This window comes from Macaca thibetana, chromosome 10 (assembly GCF_024542745.1).
Source record: "Macaca thibetana thibetana isolate TM-01 chromosome 10, ASM2454274v1, whole genome shotgun sequence".
Lineage (NCBI taxonomy): Eukaryota > Metazoa > Chordata > Mammalia > Primates > Cercopithecidae > Macaca > Macaca thibetana.
In genome coordinates this window covers 7596041-7615372 of record NC_065587.1, presented here as the reverse complement: position 1 = coordinate 7615372, position 19332 = coordinate 7596041, and the positions used below count along the sequence as shown (strand labels likewise).

At 57.9% G+C, this 19332-nt stretch overlaps 3 protein-coding genes across 4 annotated transcripts in view; 1 reads left to right on the top strand and 2 right to left on the bottom strand.

The window, feature by feature from the left end:
• Positions 1 to 19332, top strand: part of MPPED1 (metallophosphoesterase domain containing 1) — an 822621-nt gene that overhangs the window by 520447 nt on the left and 282842 nt on the right. The gene's annotated exons all lie outside the window — the stretch shown is intronic.
• The window catches only part of SCUBE1 (signal peptide, CUB domain and EGF like domain containing 1), a 145330-nt gene that overhangs the window by 7515 nt on the left and 118483 nt on the right, over positions 1 to 19332 (bottom strand). For both annotated transcript variants that reach the window (XM_050806163.1, XM_050806164.1), the window contains 10 exons: positions 19195 to 19317; positions 14536 to 14655; positions 14080 to 14184; positions 12634 to 12750; positions 11910 to 12047; positions 9517 to 9720; positions 4431 to 4592; positions 2742 to 2909; positions 1259 to 1420; positions 390 to 587 (listed from right to left, as the gene is read on the bottom strand). In XM_050806163.1, coding sequence (XP_050662120.1) covers positions 390 to 587; positions 1259 to 1420; positions 2742 to 2909; positions 4431 to 4592; positions 9517 to 9720; positions 11910 to 12047; positions 12634 to 12750; positions 14080 to 14184; positions 14536 to 14655; positions 19195 to 19317 — 1497 coding nt within the window. The remainder of the gene's footprint in view (positions 1 to 389; positions 588 to 1258; positions 1421 to 2741; positions 2910 to 4430; positions 4593 to 9516; positions 9721 to 11909; positions 12048 to 12633; positions 12751 to 14079; positions 14185 to 14535; positions 14656 to 19194; positions 19318 to 19332) is intronic.
• The window catches only part of TTLL12 (tubulin tyrosine ligase like 12), a 91828-nt gene that overhangs the window by 44857 nt on the left and 27639 nt on the right, over positions 1 to 19332 (bottom strand).

Sequence of the window (19332 nt, the reverse complement as noted above, 5' to 3'; positions counted from 1 at the left end):
GTGGAGCTGGAGTCTGAGGTCTCGCCCTGAGCTGTGTGGCAGACAGCGGTGGGAAGGGGCCCTGCGGCTGGTCCTGCCACTGGGATGAGGGCCGGGCTTGTGGCCGGAGTTGAGACCAGGCCTGACCATGTCCCAGCATCCACTCTCAGGATACCCTAAGCTCTCCGGATCTTTCCATAGAACTCTGTGAAGCCAGCTCTTAGACCCAAGTGGGTTTCAACCCTGCCTCCCAGGTGGACTCTGAGGGGCTGGCTGGTCCCCTGAGCCCTGAGCCCCAGGGCCCTGCTCTCTGCCCTGTGAAGGCAGCGATCCCGCCTGGTGGAACCGCAGCGAGACGGGAGTGCAAACGGGGCTGCGGCTGCCTCTGGTCCCCTCCACCCGCCACGTACCGCTCTTCCTCATGACCAGAACGTCGCCGCACTCATCCTCGGTGGGCAGGAAGATCTCTGGGACCACGATGAGGATCCTGCGCTTCGGGGGAGGCGCGATGTGCCAGACGCATTCGACGTTGGCTGGGTAGTCACCAGGGTAGTTGGGGGACTCGATGTACCCGGTGTAGTCACCAAGCTCGCCGCCGCAGTGCTGGTCTGTGGGCACAGTGGCCCAAGGGCCTCATCAGGCTCTGCTTGGCGGGGCCCTGGCCGGCCAGGCCTCTAACCACCCGGGAGGCCTAGCGCAGGGCTGGAAGGTGCTCTTGTCCCCTCCCACACCAGCCCTCGGACCCTGAGCCCATCCTCCTTGGGGACCCTGCCTGGGCTACCCCCAGAGCAGGAGGGCAGGTCCCCTGTTCACACCTGTGGTTACCCAGGGCCCAACCTGGGGGCTTCTTCTTACTGGGCTGCCATGCCTGCAGGCCCACCCTATTTCTCTGTGGCTGGGCCTTGTCAGGGGCACTGAGAGGGCCTGGAGCCCTGTGCTCTCTAGCAGCCCCGTCAGTGCCCCTGTAGTCTGTCAGCTCCCCCAGCAGACCCAGAAACTAGAGCAGGACCTGGCCCGGGGCAGAGGCTCAGGCTGTGTCGGGTGAGCAGTGGGAACTGATGAACGATGGGCACCATTGTGGGCTCTGTAGAGTGGGCCAAGCCAGGGCTGCCCCTTTGGTGCCACAGGCCTCCAGACGGCTGCAGGGCACCCAAGAGCAGATGTGACGGAACGGGAGAAGTCCAGTGTCCTCGTGTGAGATCAGGTCTCCTCCCGCCCCCACAACCTGCCCAGCCCCTCCTGCGTTCCCAGCTTCCTGCCACGGAGCAGCAGCACCCACTTTTGCAGTGTGTGACGTTGGTAGAGCCATCGAAGTCTGTGCTGGTGTTGCCCGGACAGGTGATGCAGTGGTTCTGGCCAAACTCAGGCTGGTAGGTGCCGACGGGGCAGCGGATGCAGCGGTGGGTGGTGGTGTTGTAGTGGTGGCCGGGGGAGCAGTGCACTGCCGGGGGACACAAGGCAGTGTGGTGGGTGTGGAGGGGTGCAGGACCTCCCATGCCCTCGAGGTCTGTCTTGGCACAGAGTTCAAGGCTCTTCCCCACCGCGCCATGACCTCCCACCACCCTCGCTCCGCCACGGCCGGGAAGAGCCCTTGGCGTGGGGGTCACATGGCAGGTTGATGTGATGTTCGCTCCAGCAAAACAGGGACCACACAGGCCACCTTGATGGGAGCAATTTTCAGGGAGAGTGGGGGTGAGGATGTGACCAGAGGCATTCAGGGGAGACAAAGGAGGGGAAGTGGAGCCAGCGAGGCCAAACCCTCTTTCTGCAAGGTTGCTGGGGCAGGAGAGACAGGCGGCCAGAGTCTGAGGGTGGCGGGGTGGGGGGCTAGAGGTGGGCAATTCTTTTTTTTTTTTTTTTTGAGATGGAGCCTTGCTCTGTCACCCAAGCTGGGGTGCAGTAGCGCCATCTTGGCTCACTGCAAGCTCCGCCTCCCGGGTTCCATCGATCCTCCCCTCCCAGTCTCCCGAGTAGCTGGGATTATAGGTGCACATCACCACGCTCGGCTCAATTTTTTGTATTTTTTTTTTTTTTTTTTTTAGTAGAGATGGGGTTTCGCCATGTTGGCCAGGCTGGCCTCAAACTTCTGACCTCAGGTGATCCACCTGCTTTGGCCTCCCAAAGTGTTGGGATTATAGGCGTGAGCCACCGCACCTGGCTTCAATTCTTTTTTTAAATGGGCAAATTCAGAGCAGTTTGTATGTGCAGGGGAGTATCTGGTGATGTGGCTGGCTCCAGGGAGCTGAGGGCCAGGCTGCCTAGACAGACAGACAGACACTGAGAGGGAGCACGGTGGGGAAGCAGGGTCAGCAGCTGAGAATGGGGAGGACTTGGGGGAGTTGGTGAGTGAGGGAAGACGGGATGCAGACCTGGGTGGGACCAGGTGCCCTGAACAGACAGCAGTTGAGGTGATACCCTGATCCCGCTCCTGCCCCCACACTCCTGCCCCCACACTCCTGCCCCCTCCTGACCCTCCCAACCTCCCTTCTAGATGCTGCTCAAGCCCTCCTGTCCCCAGAGCCCTCCCCAGTGCTCTGAGGAGCTGCTGCTCCCCCTGGAGCTCAGAAAGCTCTCAGCTGTAAGACGTCCCTGTCCTAATGCAGGGCACCGTGGGTCACCCACGCCCACGCCTGACAGCTCCAGGCTGCTCTTCTGAGCTGGGAGGTTTGCCACGTGGAGATGAGAGGGGTTCGGGGAAGCCTCCCTGAGCAGCGCAGCCCTGCCTCCTGGGGTGGGCGGGCGTGGTGGGGGGACATGCTCACCTTTAGCCTCGCAGTCCTGGAAGGAGGTGGTGCCTTCGTGTTTGGTGAGCAAACCCCCTCCGCAGGGGAAGCAGCTGGTGCGCCCGGGCTCAGGCTGGTACGTGCCCACGAGGCAGGCCTGGCAGGGCTTGAAGCCATCAGCCGAGAAGAAGCCTGGAGAACACTGGCCTGGAAGTCAGAGGTCATGGCTCAGGTGGGCAGGAGGGCGCCGCAGGGCCGAGGCTGTGGGTGGTCTCAGGCCCTGCTCTTGGCCCTTGCCTGGCCCTGGAAAAGGTACCAGGCACCCGAGGCCTGGGGTGGGGACGGGGTGGGGAGGACGCAGCAGCCTGGATGCAGGAGGCTGGGCCCTGGTCCAGATGTTGCCAGCGGTTCATGTGCAGCCTTGGTCAAGCTGGCTTTCCTTCTCCCACCAGCAAGAAGGCCTGGGGGCTGAAGAGCAAGATCTTGCTGCTGAGCTGGGAAGGGGACCCACGGGTGGAGCGGGAGGTCATGTGTTTCAGAGGGGCTCTCCCTGGGGGGCAGGCTGCACCGGGGTCTTCACAGAAGGGGCACCTGCTCAGCTTCGGGGTGACGCTGCCTGGTCTACCAACAGGGCCAGACCAGAGCAGAGGGAGGCGGGTCTGGGGAGGGTTTCTGAGGTACTCAAGAGCACCCCGGGACAAAGGGAGGGAACCACAGGAAAGCCAATTTCAGCTGCACATAAAGAATGTTCTAGCATTCCAGCAGACTCAGGATGCAGAGCGCATTCTGGCACTGAGTGAGGGGCAGGTTTAGCGTCCTCTCAGCCCAGACCCTGGGATTCTCAGCTTCTACCCAAACACGGAATCGCCTACCAGTGGCCACTCCCCCAGGGGTGAAGACCACATTCCTGGAGCGGGCAGTGGGCCAGAGAGCAGCCGGCAGCCTGCACGGACTCAGGGCTGGGCTACTGAGCCCTTCTGTGACCTGGAGAAAGCTGGAGGTCTCCGGTATCCTGGGACCCCACTCCCCCACCCTCACAGGCACCGTGCTTCTCAGGGTGCTGAGAACCTTCCCCGTGGATTCTCTTGGGTGAAACTCACAGTGGTCTGGGAAGAAAGGCTCGTGGGGAGCCTGAGCTGGCTTCACAGATGGAATTAAGTCGGGAGAGGGAGGTAAAAGCAAAAGCTCTTTGCAAACCGAATTATATTTGGGAAATTGAACAAGGGCTTTCTAAACCATCTGTGGGCACATCACAAAGTTCTTTGTGTAGAGCAAAGTTCTTGCTCGAGTATAAGACACACTCTGCAAAGTGTTCCAGTCACAATGGAACGTTCCGTAACATGTAAGCTGTCTGGTCCCTCCTAAGGCACTTATGTACCTCCCTTAGAACCGTAAGTTGATCTGTGGATGCTAAAGTGTTTGCACACCGTGAAGTCCTTTCCAAAGTGCATGATACAATTCTGAAACACACTGAGTGCAGAGTGGTGCTCAGTACTGTAGTGCACTCCAAGACTGCTGACGCTTTGGGATCTGCCATGCACTTTGTAAGTGATGACTGCACAGACATCGTGAAGGGCTTTGGAAAGGACAAAGAACTTTAGAAAATACCACGCTCTCTGGCCACACCAGGCACCCGGGCCTTCGACAGGAGGAGCCTCATCAGAGACAGGAGGAGCCCCTGCCCACCCCCCATTCCCACCTCTCCTTCTAGGGTAGGCCCACACTTGCCTCCACATTCCGACACGTTGCGGGCACCAGCCAGACCAACCCCGTCACTGCTGGGGCACGGTGTGCAACTGAGCTGGCCTTCTGTGTCCTGGTATGTCCCTGGCATACATGGCACACACTGGCCGAGCTCACCGCCGAAGTGGGTGCCAGGCCCACAGGCAACTGCAGAGGCAAAGTGGAGAGGCTGCTGGAGGCAGAGGTGGGGAGGCCGGGGGCGTCTCCTGTGTGCTCAAGCCCAGGCTCTCCTGATAGGCACAGTCCTTGTTCCCTGGGGCCCCAAGGACACAGAGGGGCCCCAGACCTATCCCAGAAGAGCCTGGGGCAGGACCCAAGGGGCAGCCATCTGTGAGGGCCATGAAGCCTGGGCCCTCTGGCTGCTGCACCTCAGAGTCCTCTGTGGACCCCTCCATCTCCACCTGCTTATAAAAGCCTGTGGTCCCCACTTCCCCCATACCTCTGTCCTCTCTCTGCTCCACACCCTGCCCTCCAGCTTTAGCAAACTGCCTCCTGGATGTCGCCACTTGGACATGCTACAGTCCTTTCACCCCAAAGCTCCCCTGTCCTTCCTGAGTGGAGGAGTTAGGGGCAGTGCGGAGGGACTGGGGCTGAAATAGGCAAGGGCAGGAGGGCCTGGCGGGGGAGGTGGGAGGGGCGCAGTGAGGAGATGATGGGCTGAAGACGGTGCAGTATGGTTGGCTACACTGAACAAATATGTTAACTGATGAGTAAGAAAGGAAACTGAGTAAATCAGTAAATTAAGGAGAAAGGGAGCCGAGTTTCTCAGCGCTGGAGAAGATGCTTACAAATGTGGAAACGGGAGTGAGGTTAGAAAGGACCCTGAGGTGTGGAACGGGAGGCACGGGCATGAACTCACGGTTTTAGAACCCCCCAGCCAAAGATTCCCATGTCTAATGTGCGCACCTGTATACACACCTATGCTTTCCAGTTCTGTCCAATGAGAGGGCCTAGAGGCAGTGGTACTCCAGGAGCAATGAATATCCCAGATTTTGGTTTCTACGCCTCATCCTCCTCTCAAAGGAACCAGGGGTCCTTGGGGATTTGGCTGATGCCAGGGGATGGAGAGTGTCGACTGGATCTGAACTAAGGGGAGGCTCACAGCATGTGTGTGGCAGGTCAGAAAGACCCAACAGCCAGCCTGGTGAGGCACCCCTGGCTACCCTGGCGACAGAGCGAGCGCCGAACTGAGTAACATCAGGAATGGATCACAACGCAATGAGTAAGGGGGATCTGAGTCTACAGGGATACAGACCCAGAGGTAAATGGCCACGGCCACCCGCTTTCCTGCAGGAGAACATGACTAGTGCATGTGGAACGAATGGTAGAGGTGGCTGACATGGTGGGAGCTGTGCAGAAGTTTGATGAGGAGGAGAATATTGGTCCAAACTCAGAATGTCCCCAGAAAACACTCATCAATCACAGAGGGAAAATGGCGAGTGAAAGTGAAGCCAGTGGTGGGCTGGGGGTATCCTGTGTTGTGGGCTGGGGTATCCTGTGTGGTGGGCTGCAGGTATCCTGTGGTGGGCCGCGGGTATCCCGTGTGGTGGGCCGGGGGTATCCCGTGTGGTGGGCCGGGGGTACCCTGTGTGGTGGGCCGGGGGTATCCCGTGTGGTGGGCCGCGGGTATCCCGTGTGGTGGGCTGGGGGTACCCTGTGTGGTGGGCTGGGGGTATCCCGTGTGGTGGGCTGGGGGTATCCTGTGGTGGGCTGCGGGTATCCCGTGTGGTGGGCTGCGGGTATCCCGTGTGGTGGGCTGGGGGTATCCCGTGTGGTGGGCTGCGGGTATCCCGTGTGGTGGGCTGGGGGTATCCCGTGTGGTGGGCTGCGGGTATCCCGTGTGGTGGGCTGGGGGTATCCGGTGTGGTGGGCTGGGGGTATCCCGTGTGGTGGGCTGGGGGTATCCTGTGGTGGGCTGCGGGTATCCCGTGTGGTGGGCTGGGGGTACCCTGTGTGGTGGACTGCGGGTATCCCGTGTGGTGGGCTGGGGGTATCCCGTGTGGTGGGCTGGGGGTATCCTGTGTGGTGGGGGGGCATCCCGTGTGGTGGGCTGGGGGTATCCTGTGTGGTGGGCTGGGATCCTGTGGTGGGCTGCGGGTATCCCGTGTGGTGGGCTGGGGGTACCCTGTGTGGTGGGCTGGGGGTATCCTGTGTGGTGGGCTGGGGGTATCCTGTGGTGGGCTGGGGGTATCCTGTGGTGGGCTGCGGGTATCCCGTGTGGTGGGCTGGGGGTATCCTGTGTGGTGGGCTGGGGGTATCCTGTGGTGGGCTGCGGGTATCCTGTGCCTGCTGATGGGGCACCCAGGATCAGGCCTCGAAGCTGAGGTTCCTGCCGGACCCTGGGCCCTGAGTCAGGTCCCCCGGAAAAACCAGAGGGAGCTCTGAGTGCCAGCCCAGAGGAGATGAGGTTGGAACAAGGACAGGAGAGGCAGGGAAAGGAGAGAAGCGGCTCCAGACGGAAGGAGCCTGAAGACACAGTGCAGGGTGACATGTCTTTCTGGATGGGAACTGGGACCAGAAAGACAAAAGGGACATTGTTGGAAGGATTGCTGAAGCTGAATGCAGTGGGCATGTGGGTTGGATGGTAAAGACTACACACTCACACACGCATGCACACTTACACACATGCATACATGTGTGGGAGACAGAGGGGGCGGATGCAGTCAAATGTGCACAGTTGGGGAATTTGGATGAATGGAAGTTTTTATTATCTGTTTGACAATGTTTCTGAAAGTTTGAAATAAATAAATAAATGACATTTTGAAATTATTTATTTTTATTTTGAGATGGAGTCTCGCTCTGTCACCCATACTGGAGTGCAGTGGCATGATCTCAGCTCACTGCAACCTCCGCCTCCTGGGTTCAAGTGATTCTGCTGTGTCTGCCTCCCTGGTAGCTAGGACTGCAGGTGCCCGCCACCATGCCCAGCTAATTTTTATATCTTTAGTAGAGATGGGGTTTCACCATGTTGGGCATGTTGGCCTCAAACTCCTGACCTCAGGTGATCCACCTGTCTTGGTCTCCCAAAGTGCTGGAATTACAGGCATGAGCCACCATGCCCGGCCCAAAATAAGTTATTGAAAGTAGAAGAGGCTGGGCCCGGTGGCTCACGCCCATAATCCCAGCACTTTGGGAGACCGAGGTGGGCAGATCATGAGGTCAGGAGTTTGAGATCAGCCTGGCTAACATAGTGAAACCCCATATCTACTAAAAATACAAAAATTAGCCAGACATGGTGGCATGTGCCTGTAGTCCCAGCTACTTGGGAGGCTGAGGCAGCAGAATAGCTTGAACCTGGGAGGCAGAGGTTGCAATGAGCTGAGATTACACTATTGCACTCCAGCCTGGCTACAGAGTGAGACTCCGTCTCAAAAACAAAAACAAACAAAAAAAGAAAGAGAAGAATGACATCACCAAGTCCTCTTTGTCCCCCCTTGTCAGTACGGCTGTTTCCCTCCACTGTCTGAGCCAGAGTCCCAGCTTCCCCAATCTGGCCCTTCTCCCGTCAGGTGTCACCTCTTCTCCAAAAGCTTCCCCACTTCTCCAGCAGCTTCCCCGCCCCCGCCAGGTGTCACCTCCTTTCCAACAGCTTCCCCCACCCCCACCAGGTGTCACCTCTTTACCAACAACTTCCCCCACCACCAGGTGTCACCTCTTTACCAACAGCTTCCCCCCGGCTCCCCTCCCCCTGCCAGGAGTCACCTCTTCTCCAACAGCTTCCCCCCCACCAGGTGTCACCTCTTCTCTAACAGCGTCCCCCTTGCCAGGTGTCACCTCTTTACCAACAGCTTCCCCCTGGTCCACCCCCCACCAGGAGTCACCTCTTCTCCAACAGCTTCACCCCCTCCCCCACCAGGTGTCACCTCTTCTCCACCAGCTTCCCAGTTTACACCCCTGGCCAACCCTATTGTTTGAGGCTTCGGACTTGTGGCTTCAACTGCCCATCCAGCATCTCCATGTGGATGACTTGTGAGCATCTCAAACTGAACACGTCCAGCCTGTGCGCCCCTTCCCCCCAGCCCACTCTTCCTCAATTTCCCTCCCCCCAGCCCACTCTTCCTCAATTTCCCTCCCCCCAGCCCACTCTTCCTCAATTTCCCTCCCCTCAGCCCATTCTTCCTCAATTTCCCTCCCCCCAGGCCACTCTTCCTCAATTTCCCTGCCCGCAGCCCACTCTTCCTCAAGTCCTTGGGGATTTGGCCTGGATCAGGGAGCGATACCACCTCTGCCCAATTGGCCAAACCCTTGGAGTCGTCCTTGAAGTCTGTCTCTCCCTAGGAGCCCCCTCCATCTCATGCTCCTCCCCGTCCTTGCTCCGCCCCCTCTACTCAGCCTTCCCATAACAGTGCGCACGAGCCTGCGTCCTTGCTCTAAGCATTCCTATGGCTCCCCGTCGAACTCAGAGTGGTGTCTGTGGCCTGCCAGGCTCCATCACCTCTGGCCTCACTGCACCTGTGGGCATGTTCACTGGCTCACCGTCTATCTTCCCCATGGGCATGCGAGCTCCACTAAAACTAGGACCGTCTGGTGTGCTGGTTTTGCCTGTTCTGCCTCCAGGCTCTCCCCTCCAGCCCACACCAGCCCGCTGGGGACCGGCCTCACCTGCTTCCCTGCAGCATGACGCTGCCCTCCTGGGTGGCCCTAGGCCTCATGACATCGCTGTTCTGTCCCCCAACCCTGACTCAGCCTCCCCGACTCCCGGAGCCCTGAGGTCTCAGCTCACGTGACTTCTCCTCCTCCAGGAAGCTTCCTCGAACCACATCCCAGACTGGAGAGGGCCTGTTCTGGTTCCTGTGCCCCCTCGCGCCCCTCGACCGTGGCCTTGCTGTCCTGTTCACTCCTTGTCCCTCCCCAGGACTGTGATCATATGCCCGAGGCCCAGCACAGAGGAGTGCTCTTCAAATGACAGCGATGACCATGAGGGCTGCAGTGCTTCTCCTCAGCAGGCCTCTGCATCTCTCTGTCCCCTCCCCAGGTGTCTGTCTCCCCTGCATGCCCATCACTGTTTACCCCGGCTCATGTGCAAGGAAGGACAGAGTGAGCATTTGAGTGGCCATGGGCAAGGACTCACCGCATTTGCCGTCCTGTAGCACCTGGCCGGCGCCACATGCCCCCTGCCCCTCCAGGGCCTTGGCTGGCCTCTGGGCTACCTCGTACTCAGTGCCTGAGACCTGGACATAGAACTGCTGCCGGCCAATGGACTTGCGCAGGGTCTTGATGGCAGCCTGCAGGCTCTGCTCCGCTCGCTTCCGCAAGCAGTCCGCTTCGCAAGTGTCTGCGGGGGCAGGGAGACAGAACGTGAATCGCTGGCAACCCTGCTAGCCGCTGCCTTTTTAGCTGAGGGTTTCCCCGCGCCAGGCCCTGCACTAGGCTCGGACCACCTCAGTGCATTCTCACAACAGTCCTGGGGCAAGGGGCCACTGTTGTGCCCATCTGACAGATGAGGAGGCTGCGGAGCTGGGAGGCAGGGCCTGCCCAAGGCCACGCGGCAGATCTGAGTGCAATCCAGGCAGCTGCCACCGCAACACATCACCCCTCAGGGTGTGACTCATGGGGCAAGAACTCCTTTCTGTCACTCAAAGACCTCGAGGACTGCCACTGTCCCCAGGAGAGTGTCCAGCTCTCTGGCCTTGAATCCAAGGCCATTTAAGGTCCAGCCCCGTCTGGCCTTGCCAGCCTCATCCCCTCCACTCTGACACTCCCTGTGGATTCCAAAGTATAACCACCTGGCCCTACTCACTGCTTCCTGGACACCTCCTTCTCTCTCTGACCTCTGTGTCTTTGCCTGTTCTTTTTTAATACTTTAAGTTCTAGGGCACATGTGCACAACGTGCAGGTTTGCTACATATGTATACACGTGCCATGTTGGTGTGCTGCACCCATCAACTTGTCAGCACCCATCAACTCATCATTTACATCAGGTATAACTCCCAATGCCATCCCTCCCCACGTCCCCCTCCCCACAATAGGCCCCGGTGTGTGATGTTCCCCTTCCCGTGTGCAGGTGGTCTCATTCTGTTCCCTCTGCCTGAATGCCATTCCTCGCCACCTCTTCCACCCAGTGAGCTTGATTCCAAGCTCTCATTCAAATGGTGCCTCTTCTGGGAAGGCTTCCTGATATGTTTGGATATCTGTCTCTTCCAAATCTCATGTTGAAATCTGATCCCTAATGCTGGGGGTGGGGCCTGGTGGGCGGTGTCAGGGTCATGGATAGGTCCCTCATGAATGGCCTGGTGCTGTCCTCGTGGTAGTGAGTTCTTGCTGGCTCTACTAGTCCCCATGAGATGTGATTGTTGAAAAGACGTAGGCACCCCCTTCCCTCTCTCTTGCTCCTTTCCTCTTGCCATGGGATGCCGGCTGCTCTTCACCTTCCTCCTTGATCAGAAGCAGCCTAAGGCCTCACCAGGCAGACACTGCTACCGTGTTCTCAGACAGCCTGCAGAGCCCAGAGCAAATAAACTCTTTTCCTGATAAATTATCCAGCCTCAGGTGTTCCTTTTAGCAACGCGAATACACTAAGACATTTCCTTTTTTTTGAGATGGAGTCTCACTCTGTTACCCAGGCTGGAGTGAAGTGGTTCGGTCTCAGCTCACTGCAACCTCTGCCTCCCGGGTTCAAGCGATTCTCCTGCCTCAGCCTCCTGAGTAACTGAGATTACAGGTGCCCACCACCACACCTGGCTAATTTTTGTATTTTTAGTAGAGACGAGGTTTCACCATGTTGGCCAGGCTGGTCTTGAACTCCTGACCTCAAGTGATCCACCCACTTTGGCCTCCCAGAGTGCTGGGATTACAGGTGTGAACCACCGCGCCCAGCCAGACTAAGACATTTCCTAAGCCCTCCCGTGGGGGGAGACCTCAGCTGTATGCAGTGTTTGTTCTTGTGCCCGCCCCGCCCCCCCCCCCGAGAGTCTCACCTGGCAATGGGTGGTTTACACGTGCGTCTGCCTCTCTGGCTGAGAGTGTTACCTGGGTGGAGACTTTTCACAGTGCCCAAGCCCACAGCCAGGCCCACACCACACTTATCTGCTGACAGATCCCATCTCTTCAACATCAGTGACTCACAAGTTGACACTCACGTATAGCCAAGAGCAAAGTGCTGCTGTGACACCCGAGCCAGCATTAGAACCCCCTTCCGGAACCAGGAAAGACAGTCCTTGGCTCAACCATTCTAGGGGGGGCTATACCTATTTGTCCTCCCGGGCCCCAGCAGGAGTGTGGACGGGCAGATAAGGGTCATGTGACTTTTGCGGTCACCTTGTCTCATTGTGGGCTGCCTCTTCTATCCTGGCTGCAGGCGTTGGCCCCTGCCACCTCCCTTTGCTTGTGGGCCTGCCTCTGTCTCCAGCCACAGCTGTGCTCTGGTGGGAGCCCAGCTTCATGCCTGGCAGGCCCCTGGCAGCGCCCCCAGCCTGTTGTCCTCCTTCAGGCCTGCAGAAGCCCCCAAGAGAACCCCTCACCTACCTGAGGCCTCTTCCATCTTTGTCTCGATCTCAAACTCCGCTGTGATGTGCGACACCTCCTTGGATGGGGACTTGCGGCCACGGCGCCTCTTCTTGGAGGAGTCACACTTGAGGGTCACGAAAGTCACATGGCAGTGGTCTGGACAAGGAAAGGACCACTGTGGCAAAGGCGGCATGGGGCAGGGAGCAAGGTCCTACCAAGCCCTGCACACAGAGTACCATCAGCGAGGACCCCTGTGCCTAGCAGTCCGTGGTGCAGATGGAAAAACTCAGGCTAGAGAAGGCCAGGGCTGGCTCGGGGTCTCAGGAGGCGCTGGCGGCTAAGCCAGGTCTCACGCCCGGTCCATCACGCTGCTGCAGGCCGAGGCACCTCCTACATATTCATGAATGAGGCTGTGACCCCAGCTCTGGGCCTGCTGAGGGTTTGGCCAGTGCAGACCGGGCTCCGGGCAGAGCCTGCTGCGTGCTGAAAGCTCTGTTGAGGAGGAATCTTCACGGGGACAGAGCTGGTGCCTTCCTCTGGGGCCCCTCGTACCAAGTTTGCCTCTGCTGTTCCCCCAGCCTGGAAGGTCCTTGGAAACTCTCATTCAATAAACAGCTGCCAGGTGGGAGAGGCCTCCACCCTCGGAAACCAGACTCGCTGGACCCCGGGGCCCCAGCTCCCAGGCATGAGGACTCTCCCACAGCCCCCTTGGTGTGGGTTGGCAGCAGGGCGGCCCACTCACCCAGCAGCGGCTGCCTGGCGGTCTCCTTTGCTCGCGCCTGGCTGTGGGGCCGGAGATGACACTTGGCATCTCGGATCTTGAAGCGGGCCTTCTGTTTGATGGGGGTGGCAGGGGCATCTGGGGAAAGCCAAAATTCCCCCAGGTGGTGGCCTCTCCTGCAGGCAAGGAGGTGGTGGGGGACAGGGGCTGCCACGGAAAAATCCATCTGGGGCTGGGGGTGGGGCTTGGTCGGAGTCCCTGTGCCCTGACAGCTCTCCTGGCGTGGGGGACCCTCTCCTGCCCCATTTCTCTCCCTGCAAGGCCTAAAACAGGCGAACACATGGATGGTGGCGTCAAGCGCAAGCCCAGGGGCCACCCACCAGAGATCTTCTTTGGAGGAGGAAACGGATCTTCCTACCTCCTCCCCATCACCAAGCCATGACTGTGTTTTAGGAAAGAGCGTAGAGCAGAAGAGAGAGGAGAGCAAGGAAGGGAAAGTGCTTTGAAATACTGTAGATTCCCAGGACTGCCGGTTCCTTGCAAGAGCATATCAGAGCCCTCGGACTAAAGAAGCCTACCACCACAGGTGCTTACAATAAAATCACATATGCATTCAATATACAGAAATGGGCCAGGTGTGGTGGCTCACGCCTGTAATCCTAGCACTCTGGGAGGCCGAGGCAGGCAGATCATTTGAGGTCAGGGGTTTGAGACTAGCCTGACCAACATGGTGAAACCCTGTCTCTACTAAAAATACAAAAATTAGCCAGGTGTGGTGATGGGCACCTGTAATCCCAGTTATTCGGGAGGCTGAGGCAGGAGAATTGCTTGAACTTGGGATGCGGAGGTTGCAGTGAGCCAAGATCACATCACTGCACTCCAGCCTGGGTGACAGAGTGAGACTCCGTTAAAAGAAAATAATAAAAATAAAGAAACATACAGAAATGCACCTATCTATCAAATTCAGCATCCTGAGTAAGAAAAGCTGCTGAAGACACAATCCCCAGCTCCTTAGCTGGCAGGAGCTAAGGCTGGCTGTGCCATGCTCACCAAGCCCGGAGGGTTGCTCCCGAATGGCTGGGACTGTGCTGCACCTTGGCGCTTCTCGGCACGTTCTGCACGGCCAGGCCAGCTCTGACTCGGCAGAATCTACTAGCCACGGCAGACGTGGCTTACTCCACCCAGTCTGAGATCTGTGCACTCACAGCACGTTAGGGTCCCTGAACCACTCTGGCTGTGACCTCAGAGCCGGAAGGGCCCTCCCATGGTCCCCTGACTCTGGGCTGGAACTCAGCCTGCAGCATGCTGGCTTCTAGGTCCTGGGCCTGGCTCATCGCCAGTGCCCCAGGCCACCGAGAGCAGGAAGGTCTTCCCTGGGCGGTGCCCCTTCCTCCCCTGCCAGCATGACGCTGGATGCAAAGTCAAAGTCACCCAGTGGCATGCAGCATGGACAGGCCGAGGGGTTACCTGAGCAGCTGGGCCCGAGGCCAGAGCTGGTGCCGTTGCGTTTCTGCAGTGCCTTGCCCTGCGGCCCTGGAACTCCGCAGCTCAGGACGTAGCTATTTTCCGAGTCTGCAGAGAAGCCAGTGGGTGAGGTGGGCCAGGGTGCGCCTCCCTCCCACGGCCCTCAGGTTCTTGGGGCCTCCGAGGGATTGTGGAGTGAGACGAAGATCAGGACAGATTCTTCCGCCAGTTTCCGCTACACAACCACAGGCAAGTGGCCTGGAGGAAGGAGCCCACTGGGTTTACTGAGGACAGTGAGGCCCACAGAAAACCAGACAGCTGCCTTAGCGTCACTCAGTTATCAGAGACCCTCACTCCTAGGTCGGGCTCTTTCCTGGAGGACAGCTGGGAGCAATGGTGGGACCCCAGGGAAGAAGAACCCCCTGCCACAGCACCCCATCTCAGGGACAGCCGGGTTACCTGGCACAAAGAGCGTGTGGGCCGGGCAGGAAAGGAAGCAGCTCTCCACGCCGCCCACCTTGCCGCAGGACAGCTGGGCCCGGGGGGAGGTCTTGGTGCGAGAAAGACACTGGCCTGTGTCTGTGAAGGGAGATGGTAGAGAGGCTGAGAGAGGCCGGGGCGGAGGCTTCCCGGAGCCGGGAGGGTCTTGGCCATGGCCTAATGGGGACTCCCCCCACTGCCCTCTTCCATGGCTGGGCTGGCTTGGTGGGAAGATGCCTGGAGATCACAGGTCCCTTGGTCGTGTGGGGATGCTGGGCCCAGACAGCTGGCTTAGTCCCTCCTCCCGCTCAGGCTCCAGTCCTGGCTGTGAGAAGGTTCCTGTCCCCATCCCCAGACCAGGAACTCCCTGAGGGCAGGGCTGAGTTCTCCAGGGCAGGCGTCTGTTCCCCCTGGCGGTAAATGAACACGGGCTTCCTGGGAGGGCCATGGGAGGGACTGCTCAGAAGCACCTCTTTGGGGCAGCCCCTGATACAGGTGTCTGGAGACGTCGGAAACAGCCTCCAAAATTTTTCACATGCTGACTTATCTTTAGAGGATGAGAAAGTCCCCCGGACTCCGAGGAAAAGACTGATGGTTCTACAGCCATGGTAAATACCAGAACTGATTTTACAGACAGCTAATGAGTCGGTAACAGCCGGCTTACGTGGCGCGCCTCTGAAAGCCAGCTCCTGAGTGACAGCCTCACACTCTGCTCAGTCATCAGTGTGGGGTCACTCCAGGGTAACCAGGCTTCCAGGCTCAGGCAAGTCACCTCCCTTCTGTAACCCACACAGGCCATGCTTTTACACTCCCATCACCCTGATCCCAACCTGCCTGGAATAAGCTTGCTCCAAATCCCCAGGGAAGACCGACAGTTTGCCTTGCTCCCTGAGCCTGCCTGACCAACACAGTTCCCCCTTTCTTAAGTGACAGCTCGGCTTTCTGGTTTCAGATACTGAGCGGTGGCTGATCTCATCCTTTGGTAATTCCAGAGGTTCCTCCAAGATTGTTTTAGAAACCCTTGCTTCCCAGTGTCCTTTGGGAGCCGTGGGCCACAGGTGTCCTTGGTCAAGCCCCCGGGGCCCACATTTGGTCTGTCCTGCTGACTGCTTTCTGGGAGGGCAGAGTGCGGCAGCACCCTGAGTTCTCACTTGCTTTGCTGCTCTCTTGCGCTGACTGCTTTGTTAGCAAGTGGTTCTCTGGCTGTGGAGCAAGACCTTGTGTTCAGAGACGCACATTTACCTGCGTGTTCTGCTGCTGGGCACTTTGCTTTTGCTTGACTATTAGATAAAGGTTTATCTCATGAGTTTTGTTGTGCTCTGACTTGTCTCGTGTCTGCTGGATAGACAACGGGGTACTCCTTGGGGAGCAGACGGCAACATAGACTCTGCATGCTTCCAACTCAATCCAAGCTGGCCCCCAGGATCAATGGTCAGAGGTCTATGATACTAGGGGCCAATTCCCATAGGCGACTAGGCAGAGTTTTCCTTGGGTCTCTTCTCAAGTCTTCCTCAGGGCACTCCTGTTCTGCCAACACGTGAAAGGAGGCCCCTTTGTCTTCTCCATATTCTGGGGTCACAGCTGTCAGATCACTGACTGCACGGCCCTTTCCAGCCTGTGCATGTTTGGGGGAACCGGGAACGTCATTCTAAGCACACACTTTTGACTGATGAAAGTGATGATCACGGGCTGGTTATGCCAAGGCTGCAACTTCCCTGGCTGAGCTCCTGCAGCCTTATGAATTTAGACTATTATCCTAGCTTGTGCTTCTCTTGGTAAATGGCAAACTGCCCCCCTACTCACCACAAAACCCAAACAGCGACAACCACCACCAACTTAGAATAACATCGGTCATTGTGGGAACTTCTGACACATCAAAACTAACACATTAATATATTTAAGAGGAGCTCTAAAATGTTAGGAGACAAAATGCCATCATTTAATAGCTTCTGCCACTGGTATACCTTGGTCTCAGTTTCCTCCCACCCAAACCTTCTGAAATCCACTTGCCGCTCTCTCCACCCAGCTCCATCTTCACCAGCCACTCATCGCATCCTACCCTCTCTGCTCCTGCCCCTCACCTCCTACACAAGCAACTCCTCCCTTAGGGTTTATCCCAGGAAAGGAAAAATCCTATTGCACAATATTCCATTAAAGTTGCTGAGCCAGAAATCAGATCTCTAATGCTGGATGTAAAGCCAGGTCTAGAGCTATGCTGAGTGCTGAAGAAAATTTTCCTAAACTCCAGGAGACAGACCAACATTTGTTTAAGAATTCAGGATATTGGCCGGGCGCGGTGGCTCAAGCCTGTAATCCCAGCACTTTGGGAGGCCGAGACGGGTGGATCATGAGGTCAGGAGATCGAGACCATCCTGGTAACACGGTGAAACCCCGTCTCTACTAAAAAATACAAAAAAATAGCCGGGCGAGGTGGCGGGCACCTGTAGTCCCAGCTACTCGGGAGGCTGAGGCAGGAGAATGGCGTAAACCCGGGAGGCGGAGCTTGCAGTGAGCTGAGATCTGGCCACTGCACTCCAGCCCGGGTGACAGAGCGAGACTCCGTCTCAAAAAAAAAAAAAAAAAAGACTTCAGGATATCACTGGATAGCTATTGTCCTGGGTGATCAGATCTGTATCACAATGAGTTCACCTGACTGTTAGGATCTTGGATGGAAGAAAAAGTTCAAAAGCAGCAGACGGTAAAGAGCAGTAGAAGCGGCCGGGGGTGGTGGCTCACGCCTGCAATCCCAGCACTTTGGGAGGCCAAGGCGGGTGGATCACAAGGTCAGGACTTCGAGACCAGCCTGGCCAATATGGTGAAACCTCCTCTCTACTAAAAATACAAAAATTAGGTGATCTGGTGATGTACCCACCTCAGCCTCTCCAAGTGCTGGGATTACAGGCGTGAGTGACCGCGCCCGGCCAAACGTTTCCTTCTGAGAAACTAAATGTGTCAGCCTCTTTCTCCCGCCACTCAGTTTCCTTGGCCCTTGGAGGCAGGTTTGCGTAAACCCGCTCACCACAGAGCAATGACCCCGTAATATCCTCAATGAACAACACTTTCCTGCAAAGAATCTGAAGGTACCATATCCTTCCTATGCTCCTAAGACGGATATCCCCTAATGCTGCCTCTGCCACCAAGCAGCACAACCCCAAACAAGCTCTTTCCCGAAACTCAACAGAAGCGCAGCACTTGACTTTGTTCAGTGAGACTTTGTCTGAACAGCACAGCAGTTCCTTCCGTAAGTACGTGAGAAACTCAACCTTCTGATTTCAGATATTAAATGATGGTCTGTATTCGCCAACGCGTTCATTCCTCCGACAAATACTGACTCGTGTCTATGATTGTCAGGGTCTGTTCCAGGAGCTGGGGCTCCAGCAGTGAATGGGACAGGCCAAGAAGACCTGTTTAACTGTGTCAAGCTTCCATTCTAGTGAGGACAGAGAGACGGACAGACAGACGGACGTAAACCAACACGAACCTGTAAAGTGCACATTACTTCTGGTGGCTGGGAGTGTGATGGGAACGAAAGACAGCTGGAAGCAAAGGGGGCCCAGATGGGTGCGGAAGTGGCCGAGGCTGCGGCTCTGGGTGGGTGACGGGTCAGGCCTCACCCACAGACCGTCACAGCAAGGGAGGAGTGAGGAGTGCTGGGAGACAGCCCTCCAGGCCAAGAGAAGTGCACAGCCTCGGGCCAAGGGCTGGTGGAGGCCCTGTGAAGTCAGTGAGGCTGGCCTGAAGCAAGCGAGGGAGACAGCAGAGGGCAATCCCATCAGCTGGCCTTCAGGCCATTCCAAGCACTGTAGCTTTGATTCAGAGTCAAAGGAGGAGTCAAAGGAGGGGTGGGTAGTGGTAGTGGAAGGGGTGGAGGGTGCGGTGCGGTGCGGTGGCAGGGAGGTGGGGGGAGGAGGGGCAGTTCAGAGCCCAGAGGGATGTTGTAACTCAAATTTACAAGGCTCACTTAGGCTGCCCTGGGGATGTTAGAGCGTGGCCGGGCAAGGACCCGGTGCGAGGTTCCAGGAGGGCAGGCCCATAGCCCCAGCACCCAGACAAGGCCCTGTGTACAGGGAACCAGGGAACGCAGGGGCCCCTCCAGAACTCAGCCTAGGGGCACCCAGTGCTGCGAGCACGTCCGCAGAGGGTGCAGGGACCATGGGCTTTCCGGGAGGCACTGCCACATCCCCTGCAACTGTGCCCCACTGAGGCTGCTGCACCCCGAGTGACTCTCTTCCTCCCCCTCAGCTTCCCCAGCAGGACAAGGGGAAGCTGCCAGAGGAGAGGCCTCCACACCCACTCCCTCTAAGCTTCTAGCTCTACGGAGACGTCAGCAGGGCCCTGTGCCCCACGGCTGGGGCTGCACACAGACCCCCAGATCTCCTCTGTGCCCTCCTCCCCACCGCAGGTTCCTGTTGCTGTGCCTCTGGCTGACACTGGCATGCTCTGCCTGGGACCCCCTCCTTCTCTGCAAGTCCTCATTCCCATCGGCCATACCCCAGCAGCAGAGTAACCTCTGCCCAGGAAGGCAAGGCCTGGAGGAAAGGGAGGGGCTGCCCTGCTCAGCCCCACCTCAGAAAAGCCACTGCCCCTCCCATCCAAGCCCGGGTACGGGGGAGGAGCCAGCACAGGGTGGCCACCTACCCACGCAGTCCTTCCGGTTCCAGTGGAGCCGCCTCCCCGGGGGACAGACACACTCGTAGCTGCCCTTGGTGTTGACGCAGCCCTGGTCACAGCTCCCGTTGTTCATGCTGCACTCGTCCACATCTGGAAGCACAGCGG